This window comes from Pecten maximus, chromosome 19 (assembly GCF_902652985.1).
Source record: "Pecten maximus chromosome 19, xPecMax1.1, whole genome shotgun sequence".
In the NCBI taxonomy this organism is placed as follows: domain Eukaryota; kingdom Metazoa; phylum Mollusca; class Bivalvia; order Pectinida; family Pectinidae; genus Pecten; species Pecten maximus.
In genome coordinates, this window is record NC_047033.1 from 9,257,400 (window position 1) to 9,278,293 (window position 20,894).

The following is a 20,894-nucleotide window of genomic DNA, read 5'->3' on the forward strand; positions in this document are numbered from 1 at the left end:
AAGAAACTTGTTTTCTGTAGTTAATGTCCACAGGCGAATTCCGTGTTATCAGTTTACTTTGGAGGAGGGGAATATGGATTAGAACACCCGACTCCTTCTTTTAACCTTGCATGAAATCGCCAGGTTTTAACGAAAACTTTCACTTCGTGCCAATATTGTGGATGTTTTATGACAAAGTGTTGGTTATTCTTTAAAATCTGCTTGACCAATGCGTTCTCACATACATGCCTACTTCAAAAGATGACGATTTGTTGCAAGACTGAAATCGGGTCTCGCGCATCGCCGTTTATTTATTTCCCTATAGAGTGAAGGTAACTGTTATCTGATTTCGTACACTTTTTAAACATATTTGCATTTGGGAATGTGATTTCGTACACCCTTCAAATGTGTGATTCTAAGAAAATATGTCAAATGTTAGCATATGTAGATTTAATTCAGCATATTTTAACCAGGTCTGCCGATTTTCAAACAATAGAAATGCCTTTTGATAGAAATATGAACTTTTTTTAAAAACGTCTCACTTTTTGTGATGCCATCGACCTGTTCTGTGGGAATACAGCAACTACAATACATATATTTTTTAAGGATTATCTGGCTGGAATTGTTATAAACAATTTTAAAGCTCCGTGCAGTTTTTAAGACCAAAAAACAAATAATTATGTCAACCATTTTCGGAATAATGAATAGTCCCTTCGATATCTGCCCTGTCGATGATTGGACTTGTACGTCAATATACGGTGTTATTTAAATTATTGGGGCTTCTTATTAAAATATTTTTGATGAAAATGGTAAAATATTATCTGTTTTCAATAATCACACAATTATCACAGGTCAGCTGGCTAGATTATTTTTCAATTTATGTTTTTAAGTTACCTCGGTCCCATTCTGCAGACGACAATATGCAAATTCTAGTGCCCTTTTGAAAACGAGGTTATTCTATATTTAGCATCACCGAAGAGGTATTATGGCGGTAGTTTACCGTGGGAACGATTTCAAACCTCCATCGTAGACGATCGATTGAAAAATAAGAAAAAGCAATTTATTGTACGAAATCACGTCCTGTACGAAATCACGTACCCTTACTCTATATACCTAGTTATGTTAAATTTTTCCGGCTAGTTTGTCCGCAAGGGGAATCTGTTGATTGGGCTTCTGAACTTTCAAGTGAAAGAAAACGTTAAACATTGCTGTGAGTCGCTGGGAATTGTTATTATTGTTCGACATTATTGTTGATATCACAACATTACAGAAATACTGATGTTGGGTAATTTTGGTGTTGCTATACTTGTATGACAGCTTTCCAGAAATACGTATTTTTTTTTAATTATGAGTTGCAGATGAGAAAAGCAATTATCTCGTCTACGAGCAAATGCATAATGAGTTAACAAATTTAATAAAGAAAAAGTACAAAAAATTAAATCATAAAATGATCTAGATATAGGTCTAAAATGGTATAGCTGTATGCTTTCGAGGACCAAATGACGATCCCGAGGCGTGTTATGGAGAGCGGTTGTATTGTTATGGTCAATGTATATTTCATTGTGTCTTCCACAACATTGTTGTTTCTAGTTCCTTTCTCCCATCATCATGACATATCGAGAAAGACAATACATGTCAACAGATGTTTATACAAAATACACAAAAATGTTTAAAGCTCCATCAAGTATACATCTATTAACAGATTCAATTGACGCCGAACGTCACAATACAGGAACATCATACAGTTGTCTCGTCGTTCTAGGACTCGTCAGTAATGCTAGGGATATCATACAGCTGTTTCGTCGTTCTAGGACTCGTCAGTGATGCTAGGGACATCATAAGTTGTATCGTCCTTCTAGGACTCGTCAGTGATGCTATAGACATCATACAGCTGTTTCGTCCTTCTAGGACTCGTCAGTGATGCTAGGGACATCATACAGTTAATTCGTCCTTCTAGGACTCGTCAGTGATGCTAGGGACATCATAAGTTGTATCGTCCTTCTAGGACTCGTCAGTGATGCTATAGACATCATACAGCTGTTTCGTCCTTCTAGGACTCGTCAGTGATGCTAGGGACATCGTAAGTTGTATCGTCCTTCTAGGACTCGTCAGTGATGCTATAGACATCATACAGCTGTTTCGTCCTTCTAGGACTCGTCAGTGATGCTAGGGACATCATAAGTTGTATCGTCCTTCTAGGACTCGTCAGTGATGCTAGGGACATCATAAGTTGTATCGTCCTTCTAGGACTCGTCAGTGATGCTATAGACATCATACAGCTGTTTCGTCGTTCTATGACTTGTCAGTGATGCTAGGGATATCATACAGTTAATTCGTCCTTCTAGGACTCGTCAGTGAAGTTAGGAACATCATACAGGCCTAATCCATATTTTTGTATACTGTATAGTTCGTAAAAACAAAAATCAAACGAGTATTGATATATACTAGCGAATAGAAACGCATGTTGGGTTTTTATGACATAACTTTTAGACAAGTGGTCTAATTTCAATTAAATTTCACACTAAGCTACCTCCGTGCACGATGAAAATGTTCCTCGATTAAGATTCAGCTGACCGTGACCCTATGGCAAGCCAGGTTGTCATTTATTCGCGGAGCAATATTGATCCAGCATTTTACCAAATTATATATGTTTATAACATATCTTATATAATATATGATATCTTATATCTTTTATAAGATATCTTATTTAATTTCCTTTATAAGATATCTTATATCGTTTATGATATATCTTATAAATTATATAAGATATCGTCTTTTATGAGACATCTTATATATTATATAAGATATCTTATAAAGAAAAATGTGTAAGATATCTCATTTTATATGTAAGATATCTCATTTAATATGTAAGATATCTTATAAAGTATATGATATCTTATTAAGTTTTTAAGATATCTTATATTATTATATCAGATATCTTATATAATTTGGTAAAATCCTGGATCAACGTTGCTCCGTGAATAAATGACAACTTGGCTTGCATGACCCCGTTGGATGCTGCATGCTTTCAGCAAATTTATCAAGGAAGTACGTATAAGGCAAGCCAAGTTGTCATTTATTAACGGAGCAACGCTGATCCCGGATTTTACCAAATTATATAATTTTATAAAATATCTTATAAACTTTATAAGATATCATAAGCTTTATAAGATATCTAATAAAATATTTAAGATATCTCATAAAAGATATCTTATAAATAAAATTGAATAAGATATCTTACATATTTGATAATATATCTTATATATCATGAGATATTATATAAGATATCTTATAAAGGAAAATTTATAAGATATCTTATATAATTCGATTATAAGATATCTCATAAAGAACGAGATTTGAATTTAAGATAATGAATTCTCCACCACTCGATGAAGGCGACGAGATGAAGCTGAAACTACGTATAATGGTTTGAAGCAGATTTATAATTTCCATATCTGCTTTTTTCCGCTAGTATGTATTCACAAATGGAAAGAAATGTTTACAACGAATTGTTGGAAATGCTCGAAATTTAATTCGCAAGAACTAGTCCTGACTGTGACAATCGAGAAATATTATCCCCCAGCGAAATTTAACAACTTACACCATTGGACAAACATTGTAAATATTCGATGATATAGGATACACTCGTCTTGCCGACCACTATATGGTCATCGAACTATTGATCTGGGGCTCTTAAACTGAGGATTGAACTGCATATTATATAAATAATCTGACAAATTACTGAGCTTTAGTCCGGAAAAGTTACAAATGTATATTACATTATGTTGGTAGACCATGCAACCACGACCAAAGGACAGCGTTTCTGGACAAGAGAAAATATTTGCATCCATAGTAATTGATGGCATAAAAAGCTTACATATATGTATATTATGAAATGACGTTCGTTCGTTTTTATTCAATTAATATTTCTTCACACGGTAAGTATACCAATCTAATGTATACTTGTCTTGATGTATCCCGATACTTAAAGTAAGTCTGACTTTTGTAGTTGTTTTTAGTGTTAAATCCTCTCAGTAATGAGATAACACACAGTGAATTCTGTACTTCTATTTTGTCCGCCGCGTCCAGTAAATTTGAACTGACCTTGTCTCTTTTCGACGTCGTTAATAAGGGTTTAAGTTATTTGTACAGTTGTTGATATACCTATGATTATATGTTCAATGATGAAACTCATTGCTGATGTGACAATTTCCTGTTTCGTACTGTTAAAAAAAACTTTGGGAATTGACTTTGTCTCTTCGGTTGAATTTGGCTGTAGTAATCCTCAATGACAGCTAACTTCATGCTACCTAACGCTATCCTTGGTCGTACTGTATATTCCAATATTCTGGAGATTGACTCGGTCTCTGTCGCTCAAACTTGGCTGCATTAGACATATAACCAACCCTATCACACATCCCATGTAGATGAGAAACTCCATCCGGGTATACACTTCATACTGGGTCACTACAACAAACATAAAATATATTTTCTCAGTAAACTGTATTAAGTTGTAAATGGAGATATTTTTTACCCTTGAAATGAGACCAAAATATAACTTCTGAAGAACCTATACAAAGTCTTACCCGTGAAATATCAAATGAATAAACATTGTATTATTACCGAGAAAAATTGTATAAAGTCTTGTTTAAAATGGAAATGTTTTAGCTAGTTATAGATATAAAATCTTAAAGATAGGAATACGCGTGAGTTCTAATTGTTCAATATTATGCAAACTATTCATCATTTCAATGATGATCACTTTTTGGTGTTACATCGGAATCTTTTATATACTATAATATTAATGCTTAAGGTACTTATCCCATATGATCAGGAACACCAATAACAGGCAAATAACAATCTTTTAAGTTCACCTAATTGGAGAATTATCATTCTACAAATGATTTCATGGTTTATGAAATAGTAATATCAATCTTACCTCTTGGGGAATTGTTAAGAATCACTGGTATGTTTTTGTCCTTTTCATCTGAATTATAAGCGAGATATACGATGGTTGCAAAGCAAACCGCAGCGCCCCCTGTGATAAATGTTCCATATGCTGTCGGAGAAACACATATAATCTGCAGTAAAATCCTGCTCCACAGGTGTAGTGTTGTTACAAAGAACACCGAATAGTTCTTGAAGACATTTTCTAATAATAAATATAGCGTCACAACCGAGGCAGCCGAGGAGAACAATCCAGTTACGATAAATGACGTCACGCTAGGAATCCCAAGAAGTCCAACAATAAAAATCAGTAACATAAGAATCGACACATATGTACATATCATGGGCATGCGCAGCACGAGATGTATATTTCCGGCTGCTAATTGCTTCATAATGATGTTCCGCAAATTAAAGTAAAATATTATAGATACTGAAAATAATATATTGCCGGTGCCGTCGGCATGATGGTATGACGTCATCAATAATGCGCCACACGTCATCGTACAATGACATACTAATGCAAAAGGCGTTTCCCACATTCCAGTACACGTCCGATTCTGTAGAACTAAGATTAGTAAGCCAAGAAAAGCTACTGGTGTGAAACATAAGTTCTTGGAATGATGGGTAAAGTATTCCGATAAAAATATTCCAAAAGTATGGCAAACAAAAAATATAACAATTCCTTCAAGTTTGTCGCTGATATCCTTACTCGATATTGTATTGATCGAGAAAAAAAGTATAAAAGTCACAGTTTCCAGGATACAATGTAATGTCGGTAGAATCAGACAGTTCATATTGACGAACAGGTCATCTCCTATGACGATGAATTTATACTGAAGCCACTGACCAATCATAAAAAGGACGGTAATTATGGAAGATAGAGCAATGAGGCTGTGACTGGCAGTTTCTTTTACTCTGTAAAGAAAATGGACATGATTTTAAAAGTATGTAACAGAACAGACACAAGATTAATTACTCATTTAGATATATTTTTAGTCATGGGGTCAGATGAAGCCAGACAATAGATAAAATCTTGGTTATATTTTGATTCGCTACATAAGAAAACTCGAGAATAAATGCCAACAATATATATATTTGTCAACACCAAATACGAAATAAAAATAATAAATGCTTCATGGTAAATGTGAATTTGGTGTACAGTAATATAAAACCAAGGATCATTGTTAACTGTATTCAGGCAAATTATATGACACGTGTAGTTTTTTCTATGAAATTCTTATATAGCGTATTTCAGCAAGGGATAAGACTCAGACCGTTATACCATGAAACTGTTACCTTCTATAATAATGTAATCTACTGTAACAACTAATAATGTAATCTACTGTAACAACTAATAATGTAATCTACTGTAACAACTAATAATGTAATCTGCTGTAACAACTAATAGTGTAATCTACTGTAACAACTAATAATGTAATTTACTGTAACAACTAATAATGTAATTTACTGTAACAACTAATAATGTAATTTACTGTAACAACTAATAATGTAATCTACTGTAACAACTAATAATGTAATTTACTGTAACAACTAATAATGTAATCTACTGTAACAACTAATAATGTAATTTACTGTAACAACTAATAATGTAATTTACTGTAACAACTAATAATGTAATCTACTGTAACAAATTGTTATCTACTCTAATAATGTAATCTACTGTAACAAACTGTTATCTACTCTAATAATGTAATCTACTGTAACAAACTGTTATCTACTCTAATAGTGTAATCTACTGTAACAAACTGTTATCTACTCTAATGATGTAATATACTGTAACAAACTGTTATCTACTCTAATAGTGTAATCTACTGTAACAAACTGTTATCTACTCTAATGATGTAATCTACTGTAACAAACTGTTATCTACTCTAATAATGTAATCTACTGTAACAAACTGTTATCTACTCTAATAGTGTAATCTACTGTAACAAACTGTTACCTTCTCTAATAATGTAATCTACTGTAACAGACTGTTATCTACTCTAATGATGTAATCTACTGTAACAAACTGTTATCTACTCTAATAATGTAATCTACTGTAACAAACTGTTATCTTTTAATAATGTAATCTACTGTAACAAACTGTTATCTACTCTTATAATGTAATCTACTGTAACAAACTGTTATCTACTCTAATAGTGTAATCTACTGTAACAAACTGTTATCTACTCTAATACTGTAATCTACTGTAACAAACTGTTATCTACTCTAATAGTGTAATCTACTGTAACAAACTGTTATCTACTCTAATGACGTAATCTACTGTAACAAACTGTTATCTACTCTAATAATGTAATGTACTGTAACAAACTGTTATCTACTCTAATAATGTAATCTACTGTAACAAACTGTTATCTACTCTAATAATGTAATCTACTGTAACAAATTGTTATCTACTCTAATAATGTAAGCTACTGTAACAAACTGTTATTTACTCTAATAATGTAATCTACTGTAACAAACTGTTATCTACTCTAATGATGTAATCTACTGTAACAAACTGTTATCTACTCTAATGATGTAATCTACTGTAACAAACTGTTATCTACTCTAATAATGTAATCTACTGTAACAAACTGTTATCTACTCTAATAATGTAATCTACTGTAACAAACTGTTATCTACTCTAATAATGTAATCCACTGTAACAAACTGTTATCTACTCTAATGATGTAATCTACTGTAACAAACTGTTATCTACTGTAATAATGTAATCTACTGTAACAAACTGTTATCTACTCTAATAGTGTAATCTACTGTAACAAACTGTTATCTACTCTAATAGTGTAATCTACTGTAACAAACTGTTATCTACTCTAATAATGTAATCTACTGTAACAAACTGTTATCTACTCTAATAATGTAATCTACTGTAACAAACTGTTATCTACTCTAATAGTGTAATCTACTGTAACAAACTGTCATCTACTCTAATAGTGTAATCTACTGTAACAAACTGTTATCTACTCTAATAGTGTAATCTACTGTAACAAACTGTTATCTACTCTAATGATGTAATCTACTGTAACAAACTGTTATCTACTCTAATGATGTAATCTACTGTAACAAACTGTTATCTACTCTAATGATGTAATCTACTGTAACAAACTGTTATTTACTCTAATAATGTAATCTACTGTAACAAACTGTTATCTACTCTAATGATGTAATCTACTGTAACAAACTGTTATATACTCTAATGATGTAATCTACTGTAACAAACTGTTATCTACTCTAATAATGTAATCTACTGTAACAAACTGTTATCTACTCTAATAATGTAATCTACTGTAACAAACTGTTATTTACTCTAATAGTGTAATCTACTGTAACAAACTGTTATCTACTCTAATGATGTAATATACTGTAACAAACTGTTATTTACTGTAATGATGTAATCTACTGTAACAAACTGTTATTTACTCTAATAATGTAATCTACTGTAACAAACTGTTATCTACTCTAATAGTGTAATCTACTGTAACAAACTGTTATCTACTCTAATGTAATCTACTGTAACAAACTGTTATCTACTCTAATAATGTAATCTACTGTTACAAACCGTTATCTACTCTAATAATGTAATCTACTGTAACAAACTGTTATCTACTCTAATAATGTAATCTACCGTAACAGACTGTTATCTACTCTAATAATGTAATCTACTGTAACAAATTGTTATCTACTCTAATAATGTAATATACAGAAATAAACTGTTATCTACTCTAATGATGTAATCTACTGTAACAAACTGTTATCTACTCTAATAATGTAATCTACTGTAACAAACTGTTATCTACTCTAATGATGTAATCTACTGTAACAAACTGTTACCTTCTCTAATAGTGTAATCTACTGTAACAAACTGTTATATACTCTAATAATGTAATCTACTGTAACAAACTGTTATCTACTCTAATAATGTAATCTACTGTAACAAACTGTTATCTACTCTAATAATGTAATCTACCGTAACAGACTGTTATCTACTCTAATAATGTAATCTACTGTAACAAACTGTTATCTACTCTAATGATGTAATCTACTGTAACAAACTGTTATCTACTCTAATAGTGTAATCTACTGTAACAAACTGTTATCTACTCTAATAATGTAATCTACTGTAACAAACTGTTATCTACTCTAATGATGTAATCTACTGTAACAAACTGTTATCTACTCTAATAATGTAATCTACTGTAACAAACTGTTATCTACTCTAATAATGTAATCTACTGTAACAAACTGTTATCTACTCTAATAATGTAATCTACCGTAACAGACTGTTATCTACTCTAATAATGTAATCTACTGTAACAAACTGTTATCTACTCTAATGATGTAATCTACTGTAACAAACTGTTATCTACTCTAATAGTGTAATCTACTGTAACAAACTGTTATCTACTCTAATAATGTAATCTACTGTAACAAACTGTTATCTACTCTAATGATGTAATCTACTGTAACAAACTGTTATCTACTCTAATAGTGTAATCTACTGTAACAAACTGTTATCTACTCTAATGACGTAATCTACTGTAACAAACTGTTATCTACTCTAATGATGTAATCTACTGTAACAAACTGTTATCTACTCTAATGACGTAATCTACTGTAACAAACTGTTATCTACTGTAATGATGTAATCTACTGTAACAAACTGTTATCTACTCTAATGATGTAATCTACTGTAACAAACTGTTATCTACTCTAATGATATAATCTACTGTAACAAATTGTTATCTACTCTAATAATGTAATCTACTGTAACAAACTGTTATCTACTCTAATAATGTAATCTACTGTAACAAACTGTTATCTACTCTAATGATGTAATCTACTGTAACAACATGTTATCTACTCTAATGATGTAATCTACTGTAACAAACTGTTATCTACTCTAATAATGTAATCTACTGTAACAAACTGTTATCTACTCTAATGATGTAATCTACTGTAACAAACTGTTATCTACGCTAATGATATAATCTACTGTAACAAACTGTTATCTACTGTAATAATGTAATCTACTGTGACAAACTGTTATCTACTCTAATAGTGTAATCTACTGTAACAAACTGTTATCTACTCTATTGATGTAATCTACTGTAACAAACTATTATCTACTCTAATAATGTAATCTACTGTAACAAACTGTTATCTACTCTAATAATGTAATCTACTGTAACAAACTGTTATCTTCTCTAATAGTGTAATCTACTGTAACAAACTGTTATCTACTCTAATGATGTAATCTACTGTAACAAACTGTTATCTACTCTAATATTGTAATCTACGGTAACAAACTTTTATATACTCTAATAATGTAATCTACTGTAACAAACTGCTATATACTCTAATGATGTAATCTACTGTAACAAACTGTTATCTACTCTAATAATGTAATCTACTGTAACAAACTGTTATATACTCTAATAATGTAATCTACTGTAACAGACTGTTATCTACTCTAATGATGTAATCTACTGTAACAAACTGTTATCTACTCTAATAATGTAATCTACTGTAACAAACTGTTATCTACTCTAATGATGTAATCTACTGTAACAAACTGTTATCTACTCTAATGATGTAATCTACTGTAACAAACTGTTATCTACTCTAATAGTGTAATCTACTGTAACAAACTGTTATCTACTCTGATAATGTAATCTACTGTAACAAACTGTTATCTACTCTAATGATGTAATCTACTGTAACAAACTGTTATCTACTCTGATAATGTAATCTACTGTAACAAACTGTTATCTACTCTAATGATGTAATCTACTGTAACAAATTGTTATCTACTCTAATGATGTAATCTACTGTAACAAACTGTTATCTACTCTAATGATGTAATCTACTGTAACAAACTGTTATCTACTCTAATGATGTAATCTACTGTAACAAACTGTTATCTACTCTAATGATGTAATCTTCTGTAACAAAGTTATCTACTCTAATAATGTAATCTACTGTAACAGACTGTTATCTGCTCTAATAGTGTAATCTACTGTAACAAACTGTTATCTACTCTAATGATGTTATCTACTGTAACAAACTGTTATCTACTATGATGATGTAATCTTCTGTAACAAAGTTATCTACTCTAATAATGTAATCTACTGTAACAGACTGTTATCTACTCAAATAGTGTAATCTACTGTAACAAACTGTTATCTACTCTAATAATGTAATCTACTGTAACAAACTGTTATCTACTCTAATAATGTAATCTACTGTAACAAACTGTTATCTACTCTAATAGTGTAATCTACTGTAACAAACTGTTATCTACTCTAATAATGTAATCTACTGTAACAAACTGTTATCTACTCTAATAATGTAATCTACTGTAACAAACTGTTATCTACTCTAATAATGTAATCTACTGTAACAAACTGTTATCTACTCTAATAGTGTAATCTACTGTAACAAACTGTTATCTACTCTAATAATGTAATCTACTGTAACAAACTGTTATCTACTCTAATAATGTAATCTACTGTAACAAACTGTTATCTACTCTAATAGTGTAATCTACTGTAACAAACTGTTATCTACTCTAATAATGTAATCTACTGTAACAAACTGTTATCTACTCTAATAATGTAATCTACTGTAACAAACTGTTATCTACTCTAATAGTGTAATCTACTGTAACAAACTGTTATCTACTCTAATAATGTAATATACTGTAACAAACTGTTACCTTCTCTAATAATGTAATATACTGTAACAAACTGTTACCTTCTCTAATAATGTAATCTACTGTAACAAACTGTTATCTACTCTAATGATGTAATCTACTGTAACAAACTATTATCTACTCTAATAATGTAATCTACTGTAACAAACTGATATCTACTCTAATAATGTAATCTACTGTAACAAACTATTATCTACTCTAATAATGTAATCTACTGTAACAAACTGTTATCTACTGTAATGATGTAATCTACTGTAACAAACTGTTATCTACTCTAATACTGTAATCTACTGTAACAAACTGTTATCTACTCTAATAATGTAATCTACTATAACAAACTGTTATCTACTCTGATAATGTAATCTACTGTAACAAACTGTTATCTACTCTAATGATGTAATCTACTGTAACAAACTGTTATCTACTCTAATGATGTAATCTACTGTAACAAACTGTTATCTACTCTGATAATGTAATCTACTGTAACAAACTGTTATCTACTCTAATGATGTAATCTACTGTAACAAACTGTTATCTACTCTAATGATGTAATCTACTGTAACAAATTGTTATCTACTCTAATAGTGTAATCTACTGTAACAAACTGTTATCTACTCAAATAGTGTAATCTACTGTAACAAACTATTATCTATTCTAATAATGTAATCTACAATAACAAACTGTTATCTACTCTAATAATGTAATCTACTGTAACAAACTGTTATCTACTCTAATAGTGTAATCTACTGTAACAAACTATTATCTATTCTAATAATGTAATCTACAATAACAAACTGTTACCTTCTCTAATAGTGTAATCTACTGTAACAGACTGTTATCTACTCTAATAGTGTAATCTACTGTAACAAATTGTTATCTACTCTAATAATGTAATCTACTGTAACAAACTGTTATCTACTCTAATGACGTAATCTACTGTAACAAACTGTTATCTACTGTAATGATGTAATCTACTGTAACAAGCTATTATCGACTCTAATGATGTAATCTACTGTAACAAACTGTTATCTACTCTAATAATGTAATCTACTGTAACACACTGTTATCTACTCTAATAGTGTAATCTACTGTAACAAACTGTTACCTTCTCTAATGATGTAATTTACTGTAACAAACTGTTATCTACTCTAATGACGTAATCTACTGTAACAAACTGTTATCTACTCTAATAATGTAATGTACTGTAACAAACTGTTATCTACTGTAATGATGTAATCTACTGTAACAAACTGTTATCTACTCTAATAACGTAATCTACTGTAACAAACTGTTATCTACTCTAATAGTGTAATCTACTGTAACAAACTGTTATCTACTCTAATGATGTAATCTACTGTAACAAACTGTTATCTACTCTAATGATGTAATCTACTGTAACAAACTGTTATCTACTCTAATAATGTAATATACAGAAACAAACTGTTATCTACTCTAATAGTGTAATCTACTGTAACAAACTGTTATCTACTCTAATGATGTAATCTACTGTAACAAACTGTTATCTACGCTAATGATATAATCTACTGTAACAAACTGTTATCTACTCTAATAATGTAATGTACTGTAACAAACTGTTATCTACTGTAATGATGTAATCTACTGTAACAAACTGTTATCTACTCTAATAATGTAATCTACTGTAACAAACTGTTATCTACTCTAATAATGGAATCCACTGTAACAAACTGTCATCTACTCTAATAGTGTAATCTACTGTAACAAACTGTTATTTACTGTAATAATGTAATCTACTGTAACAAACTGTTATCTACTCTAATGATGTAATCTACTGTAACAAACTGTTATCTACTATAATAATGTAATATACTGTAACAGACTGTTATCGACTCTAATGATGTAATCTACTGTAACAAACTGTTATCTACTGTAATGATGTAATCTACTGTAGCGAAGTGCTCTCTGTTAGCTTCTGTATTGTTGTTAGAATGCATTGGTAAAGAGAAGAAAGACTACTTACTTTTCTAACCTTGAAACATGTACAGGTGTATGTGAATCACTCATGATGGCTTATCCTAAAAAACATAATTCATAGGGTATTAATATTTGATATCATATTAGCAATACTGTTATCTACACATGGAGAACACAAACCCGTTACGGTATTAATATAGTTTCATGTTACAAACTTTCACTAATCTAAACAAAGAGTAAAGACTGATTATCGTATGATTTATCTTTACAATAGTTCCTCCTGATCAGTTGAAGCATCTATTGCAAAGTGCGTTAAATGTATTTCAGATTTATTGTGAAACTTGGAAGCTTAAAATTAATATAAATAAAACAAAAGTTATGGTATTTTGTAAGAAAAAAAGCAAACAACATCATGTATTTTTATTGCAAAATGAAACTTTAGAAAATGTAGATAATTTCACTTACTTAGGAATTACGTTTAATTACAATGGCAATTTTGTCAACGCGAGACGTAGACTGATCGATCAGGCTCAAAAGTCAATATTTTCTATATATAAAAAAATCAGGAATCTTTCTCTTCCGATAGATATACAACTAAAACTTTTTGATTCCTTAGTAGAGCCGATCCTATTGTATGGGTCAGAGGTATGGGGATTCGAAAATTTGAAAATGACCGAGCAGTTTCACCTTAAGTTTTGCAAAAGGATTCTGAAAGTGAGGTCTACTACCCCAAATTTTATGATTTATGGTGAGCTAGGTCGTGTGCCGTTAGAAATAAATGTTAAATTAAGATTGGTATGTTTTTGGAATAGACTGTTAAGCAATGATAATAAATTAAGTAGCATTCTATTACAATTAGCCCTACAATTGCAAAATGACGCTAGTTTTTCCTTTAAATGGATTAAATGTTTACAAAATATTTTTAACGAAACTGGATTTTCTTTTATATTTGATAATAAAATACAGATGCCTGATAATTTCTACAAAGATGTTTTGAAACAACGTTTGATTGATCAGTTTATACAAAGATGGTTTTCCGACTGTGCTAACTCATCTCGTGGACAATTCTACTCTGTTTTCAAAACAGAATTTTGTATAGAAAAATATTTACTAAATCTGCCAGAACATGCCAGAATACAAATAACAAAACTGCGCACTTCGAATGTTAAATTCCCAATAGAAACGGGTAGATGGTATAATATCTCTAGAGAGAATCGTTTATGTAATTTATGCGCGGAAAGTATTGGCGACGAATTTCATTACTTGTTTGTATGCAACAATACTGCTTTATCTTCCCTAAGAAACAAATATATACCTCGCTATTATTATACAAACCCAAATATCGATAAGTTAAAGGGTTTTTTATCAATATGCAACCAACAAGTTCTGATAGGTTTATCTATTTTCGTAACCAAAATGTCTCCTCTTTTGTAATTAATTCTTGTGCAAATGTTCATCTATTCTGGTTTAAATATTAAGCTGTTTATAATTTATACATTTATAAACATAGTGTATATTTATAAGAATGAGTTATATATAGGTGCGTGTGCGAGCGCGTGTCTAAATTGTATAATTACACGCTCATGTATGAGAATATTATGTTTTTGAACGTATGCATTGTGTGTGTGTGGCTGGTGTTATTATATACACACATGTACATGTAACTGTTATTACCAAAGTTAACTGTCCATTCTGTCAAATGTATTTGTATGCCTCCTCATGTTACACATATCTTATGTGTCTGAGTGTTGAATAAAATCTGAAATCTGAATCTATTCCTAGAAGGACCAGCGTGTCTTAGTAGCTAACACCAATAATGTGGATAACTGTTGAAGTCGCTTTAGAGGGAAACGTGTGGCACGCTGTATGTGTATGTGTATTTATTGCTTTTAAATATTTGCTGACGTATAGTAATTCATGAATATTTATACAATGTACTAAATATATCATTATTTTTGGAGTTAAGTTTGATTGCCATTAAAGTTACATCATTTTGCCATGTTTTGCTTTGTTTGTATTGCAGTAGTACATTTGTAATTCAAAAATATTCCTACAATGTACTAAGTCTATATAATTATTTTTAGAGTTAAGTTTGATTGCCATTAAAGTTACATCATTTTGCCATATTTTGCTTTTTACGTATTGCAGTAGTAATTTATAAATATTCATACAATATACTAAGTCTATATAATTATTTTTAGAGTTAAGTTTGATTGCCGTTAAAGTTACATCATTTTGCCATATTTTGCTTTATATTTATCGCGGTAGTAATTTATGACTATTCATACAATGTACTTAATACATGAATATGACATCATTATTTTTAGAATTTAGTTTAATTGCGCCAAGATTTTGTGTGACAGTCTCCCATTACTCCTGTGTTAAACCAGATGGTATTGATCACTGTATAAATGCAGCCCAGATCACATCACGTCAATTCCGTCAGCGTCAAATAAATGTTTGGCAATGAGTTGAAGGTGAATGAAACCTAGCAAGGATTTCGACTTAGAACAATCGCGTAAATATGACGTCATTTTGGTGCTTTATTTATCATAGTCACGCCGATGCTTTGTATTACACATCAATTTGAATGCAAACCAAGCACTACAATGAAATCGATTTCACATGTCCCATTCTTTGAATTGAACAAACAGGGGAATAGCTGAAATTAAACCCCAGATTTAGCAAAGAGAAAGTGAAGTTTAACATATCTTAATGTAAATATAACAATTAAACGCTTGCTAGATTGTCATTTATTGGCAAGATCACTGCAATCTGGGATGAAAGATAAATATTCATGACGCCCTTTCCTAACGGGCGTCATTCTATTTATCTGTCACCCAGATTGCATTGATCTAGTTATTAAATACAATTTACCAAGCGTTTAATTGTTTAATTAAAATTACATCATTTTGACATGTTTTGCTTTGTATTTATTGCAGTAGCAATTTATATGCTCATACAACGTACTTTAATATATGACATCATTGTTTTAAGGGTTTAGTGTAATTGCCATTGAAATTATATTATTTTGCTATATTTTGCCTTGTATTTATTAATTTGCAGTAGTAATCTATACATATTCAGACAATGTACTTATTCTATGACATTATTTTAAGAGTTTAGTTTGATTGTAAATAATATCCCATTTGCAATTTTCTGTATATGTAATGTTATTGTGTCTTGTTGAATAAAATAACGTTTAAACTAATATTTCAGTATTTTGTGTCATGTTTTTCTTCATAGTGTTGTTCTATTTTGTACAGGATCTATGTAATTACTATTTATCGCTATTCTTTCAGTTTCTGTATTGTGTTGGTATATTTTGTATGCAAGATATTACGGCGACCTTTATCCGTCACCGAGTTTCACTGTATATTACATTAATGACGTGTTGTATGTAAATAACAAGATATATATATTGACTTTATATAGTACTTACCCCCAGGAAAATTGATATTTAAGATAACACGAATAAGATCAATACTTTCTATCCTTGCCTTTAACTACGCTCAATAACTCATTCACCACTGAGATAATGCCATTCCGAATGTAAAGTGCAGCTTTTGCTTTCATGTTATAAACCTGGCTATATGTGACTTTGAAATGAGATAGAGATCTACATTTTAACATTAAATATTCAATTGTTTCTTTTTAATATTTGTTTTGAATATCACTATTAAATGTTAATATTGACTTCACATGAACTTATTATGTTTATGTTAGAAAAAGCTACACATCTGTTACTGACTCACATTTAATCAATGAATTGTTCAAACAGACTACAGTCTAAGGTTGTATTGTCAGAGGTGACATATGGTCGGAAGATATACGTATGTGGTCATGTGTTATCATATATCGAATAAAAATGATATTTAAATTGATTACCTAGCTTTATTTTTTATATTACATGTATACACCGGTTTAAATTATATCGTATATCTACAATTTCCATATTACCATGGCGAGTCACTCCAAAATAATGATGACAATTTTAAAGCTTCTGGATAGATAAGGACAACTGGCAGAAAACGTCACATGACATGGAGGTATGCAGACTTATGAACGCCAGGTGGTTAGGTCTGTTGTCGTTTTGGATTTTTTCTATAAATAGTCAGATGCATTTGCTAGTCCGTTAAGTTGAAGAAAATCACCATGATTCTCATTTTAAGAACGTGGTATTTCTGGTGGCGTCAAAGAGACAGGAGAAGTTTGCACATTTAAAAAAAAAATGAAATACAGTGTTGCTTACACGTCAGTATTCTTTTGCTTTATGCTTCCTTTCTATTAAATGTTTAATGTAATGAAAGACATTCCTTTATGATTGATTATTTACATTTAAATAATCAATAGTTAGAAAACAACCGAACATACCTTCATGATAACGAAATCATAATTCAAAAAGATTATAGCAGATTAGAAAGGTACGCACAAAATACGTCAAGTTTGTATTCTTCCCAATAATTGTTTTATATTTAAAGTCTTTGATGTAAATGTGGTCGCGTCTTATGAATTGCTACAATAAGATCAGCATGCATATCTACTGTCTGTATTAACTACATTTTTATGTCGTGTGAGATAACTTCACTCCTAACAACCCATTAATAATACCTTTATTTACAAAACTAAAAACAACGTTAATGATAACACAGGTCAAATTAAGTTTTAGCTATTGTACTCTGATAGTTAAGTGTTGCTTTTGGCAATTAATACATATCTAAAGAATTACCTGTAAGACAAAAAATATTAACACCTTTCAATACAAATTGGTAGCTATATACCGTAGACCCAAAATGAATTAAGTTGCTGCTTACAGTTGTTTAACTCTTTTAGGAATAATCAGTGATGATAAGGGGCTAAAGGAGTGAGACATCTCAAAGTATGTAAAAAAGAGAAAACAACAAAATCATAATCTAGATGGAAGAGTGCAATAGCCCTGTAATCCAATATTGAACGTCAAGTACAAATGCTGATTCTGAACTGTGTCGCTATTTGAATGCGTTAAAACATGGCATGGATGTGAAATAACGCATTAAATATTAATGAGAATATGTAAGAGAAATATGCAAAATTTGTGAAAGTTTCGCTAACTTTGCAAATCAAAGCATTACATGAAAATGATTATAAAATATTCGCAATCACTTACCAGTTAGTGATGTATGTAGCTGGATACAAACTGTCTCTTATTCCTTACCTGTAATATACGTTCTATGGATTTTACAAATCGCCTCCTGGCTGTTCAGAAAAAAAACCTTCGGCAATATACAAACAGGTTACATAAGTAAATACAATTAAACTTCCGCCCTAGGATGTGTTCATGTTCGTTTGTTTACTAATTGTCTGAGTGATGTTCCGAGACACGTGGATCATAACGGTCCTTGTTAAATTACAGACATGTTATTGATTTTATAATAACATACATTCACCTCTCCTATACATGTTTATCCATATCCAATACTGCCACGCAGAGAGACCATAGGGTGTTGGTTCTAAATCCAAGACACTGTATAGCATATGTTAGCGTGATATGTAGCGTAACAAAAGTTGTGTTTATGTGTACGAATGCTGGATGACTACATGTCGATTTGGGAGCAATTTCTTTAATATAATATATAAACATACATTAATTCGTGTCAACATATTTTATCTAGATTGATATCTGATTAGACTGATCTAAAGGTATACTGTTCTGTATGGATTTTTCAGATTTGAGCATACGGTGCAAGCAGCAACAGATGGGCCGACATGCTGAATACTAATCCACAGACACTGTTATCTGGGATATCAAGTAGTCATTGCTAAATTAACCATGAAATGGTTGAGATATCAGGTAGTCTTTGCTAAATTGACCATGACATTTTTGAGATATCAGGTAGCCATTGTTATTTTTACCATGAAATGGTTGAGATATCTGGAAGTCATTGCTGTCTTGACCATAAAATATTTGAGATATCAGGCAGTCATTGCTAATTTGACCATGCAACTATTGAGATATCAAGCAGTCATTACTAATTTGACCATGTAATGGTTGAGATATCAGGCAGTCATTGCTGTTTTAGCCATGAAATGGTTGAGATATCAGGTAGTCATTCCTAATTTGACCATGTAATGGTTGAGATATTAGGCGGTCATTACAAATTTGATCATGTAATGGTTAAGATATCAGGCAGTCATTGCTTATTTGACCATGTAATAGTTGAGATATTAACCAGTCATTGCTAATTTGACCATGTAAATATTGAGATATTAACCAGTCATTACTAATTTGACCATGTAATTATTGAGATATCAACCAGGCAGTGTCAATTTAATAAGGTTATGGTAGATACATCATCTAGTGCTTATGTGACGATGGAATTATTGAGATATCAGGCAGTCAATGCTAATTTGGCCATGAAATAGTTGAGATATCAGGCAGTCATTGCTAATTTGACCATGAAATAGTTGAGATATCAACCAGTCATTGCTAATTTGACCATGTAAATATTGAGATATTAACCAGTCATTACTAATTTGACCATGTAATTATTGAGATATCAACCAGGCAGTGTCAATTTAATAAGGTTATGGTAGATACATCATCTAGTGCTTATGTGACGATGGAATTATTGAGATATCAGGCAGTCAATGCTAATTTGATAATGTACTTGTTCGTATATCAGACAGTCATTGCTAATTTGATAATGTCATTGTTGAGAAATCATCCATTGCTTATTTGACCATGTAATGGTAGAGATATCATGCAGCCATTTCCTATTTGAAAATATCATGGTTGGGGAATCATGCAATATGCTAATTTGAACATGTAATGGTTTAGATGTCAGGCAGTAATTGCTAAGTTAACTATGTAATGTTTTATAAATCATCCAAAGCTAATTTGACAACGTAATGGCCGAGAAATCACAAAATACTAATTTGACTATGTAATGGATGAGCTCTCGGGTATCGCTATTATGATAATTCAACGGTTGAGATATCATCCGCAAAATGCATATTTGGCCATGTAGCGACTGTGCAATCAGGCAAGTAATGCTAATTTGAACATGTGATACTTGAATTATTAGTCTGAAAATGCTAATTTATCCATATAGTTGTCCATCTATGAGTCCGCCAATGTTAATATATCAGTTGTTCAGCTATCAGTTTGACAGTGCATCTTGTCCGTGTAATGGTTGAGCTATCACTCAGCCAGTGCTATTTTGTCTATGTAATTATTCAGCCCGCAGTCCGACAGTATTAATTTGTCCATGGAATGCTAATAATGTAATGTGTCCAC

The 20,894-nt window shown here is 31.0% G+C and overlaps 1 protein-coding gene across 1 annotated transcript; it reads right to left on the reverse strand.

The window, feature by feature from the left end:
- Positions 1–3,488: 3,488 nt before the first annotated feature.
- LOC117317988 lies at positions 3,489–19,154 on the reverse strand. The gene is made up of 4 exons (XM_033872957.1): positions 18,765–19,154; positions 13,665–13,719; positions 4,919–5,841; positions 3,489–4,446 (listed from the first exon to the last, which is right to left on the reverse strand). The coding sequence occupies exons 2-4, from the start codon at positions 13,706–13,708 to the stop codon at positions 4,286–4,288; spliced, it is 1,128 nt and encodes a 375-aa protein (XP_033728848.1). The 5' UTR covers positions 13,709–13,719; positions 18,765–19,154; the 3' UTR covers positions 3,489–4,285.
- Positions 19,155–20,894: the final 1,740 nt, after the last annotated feature.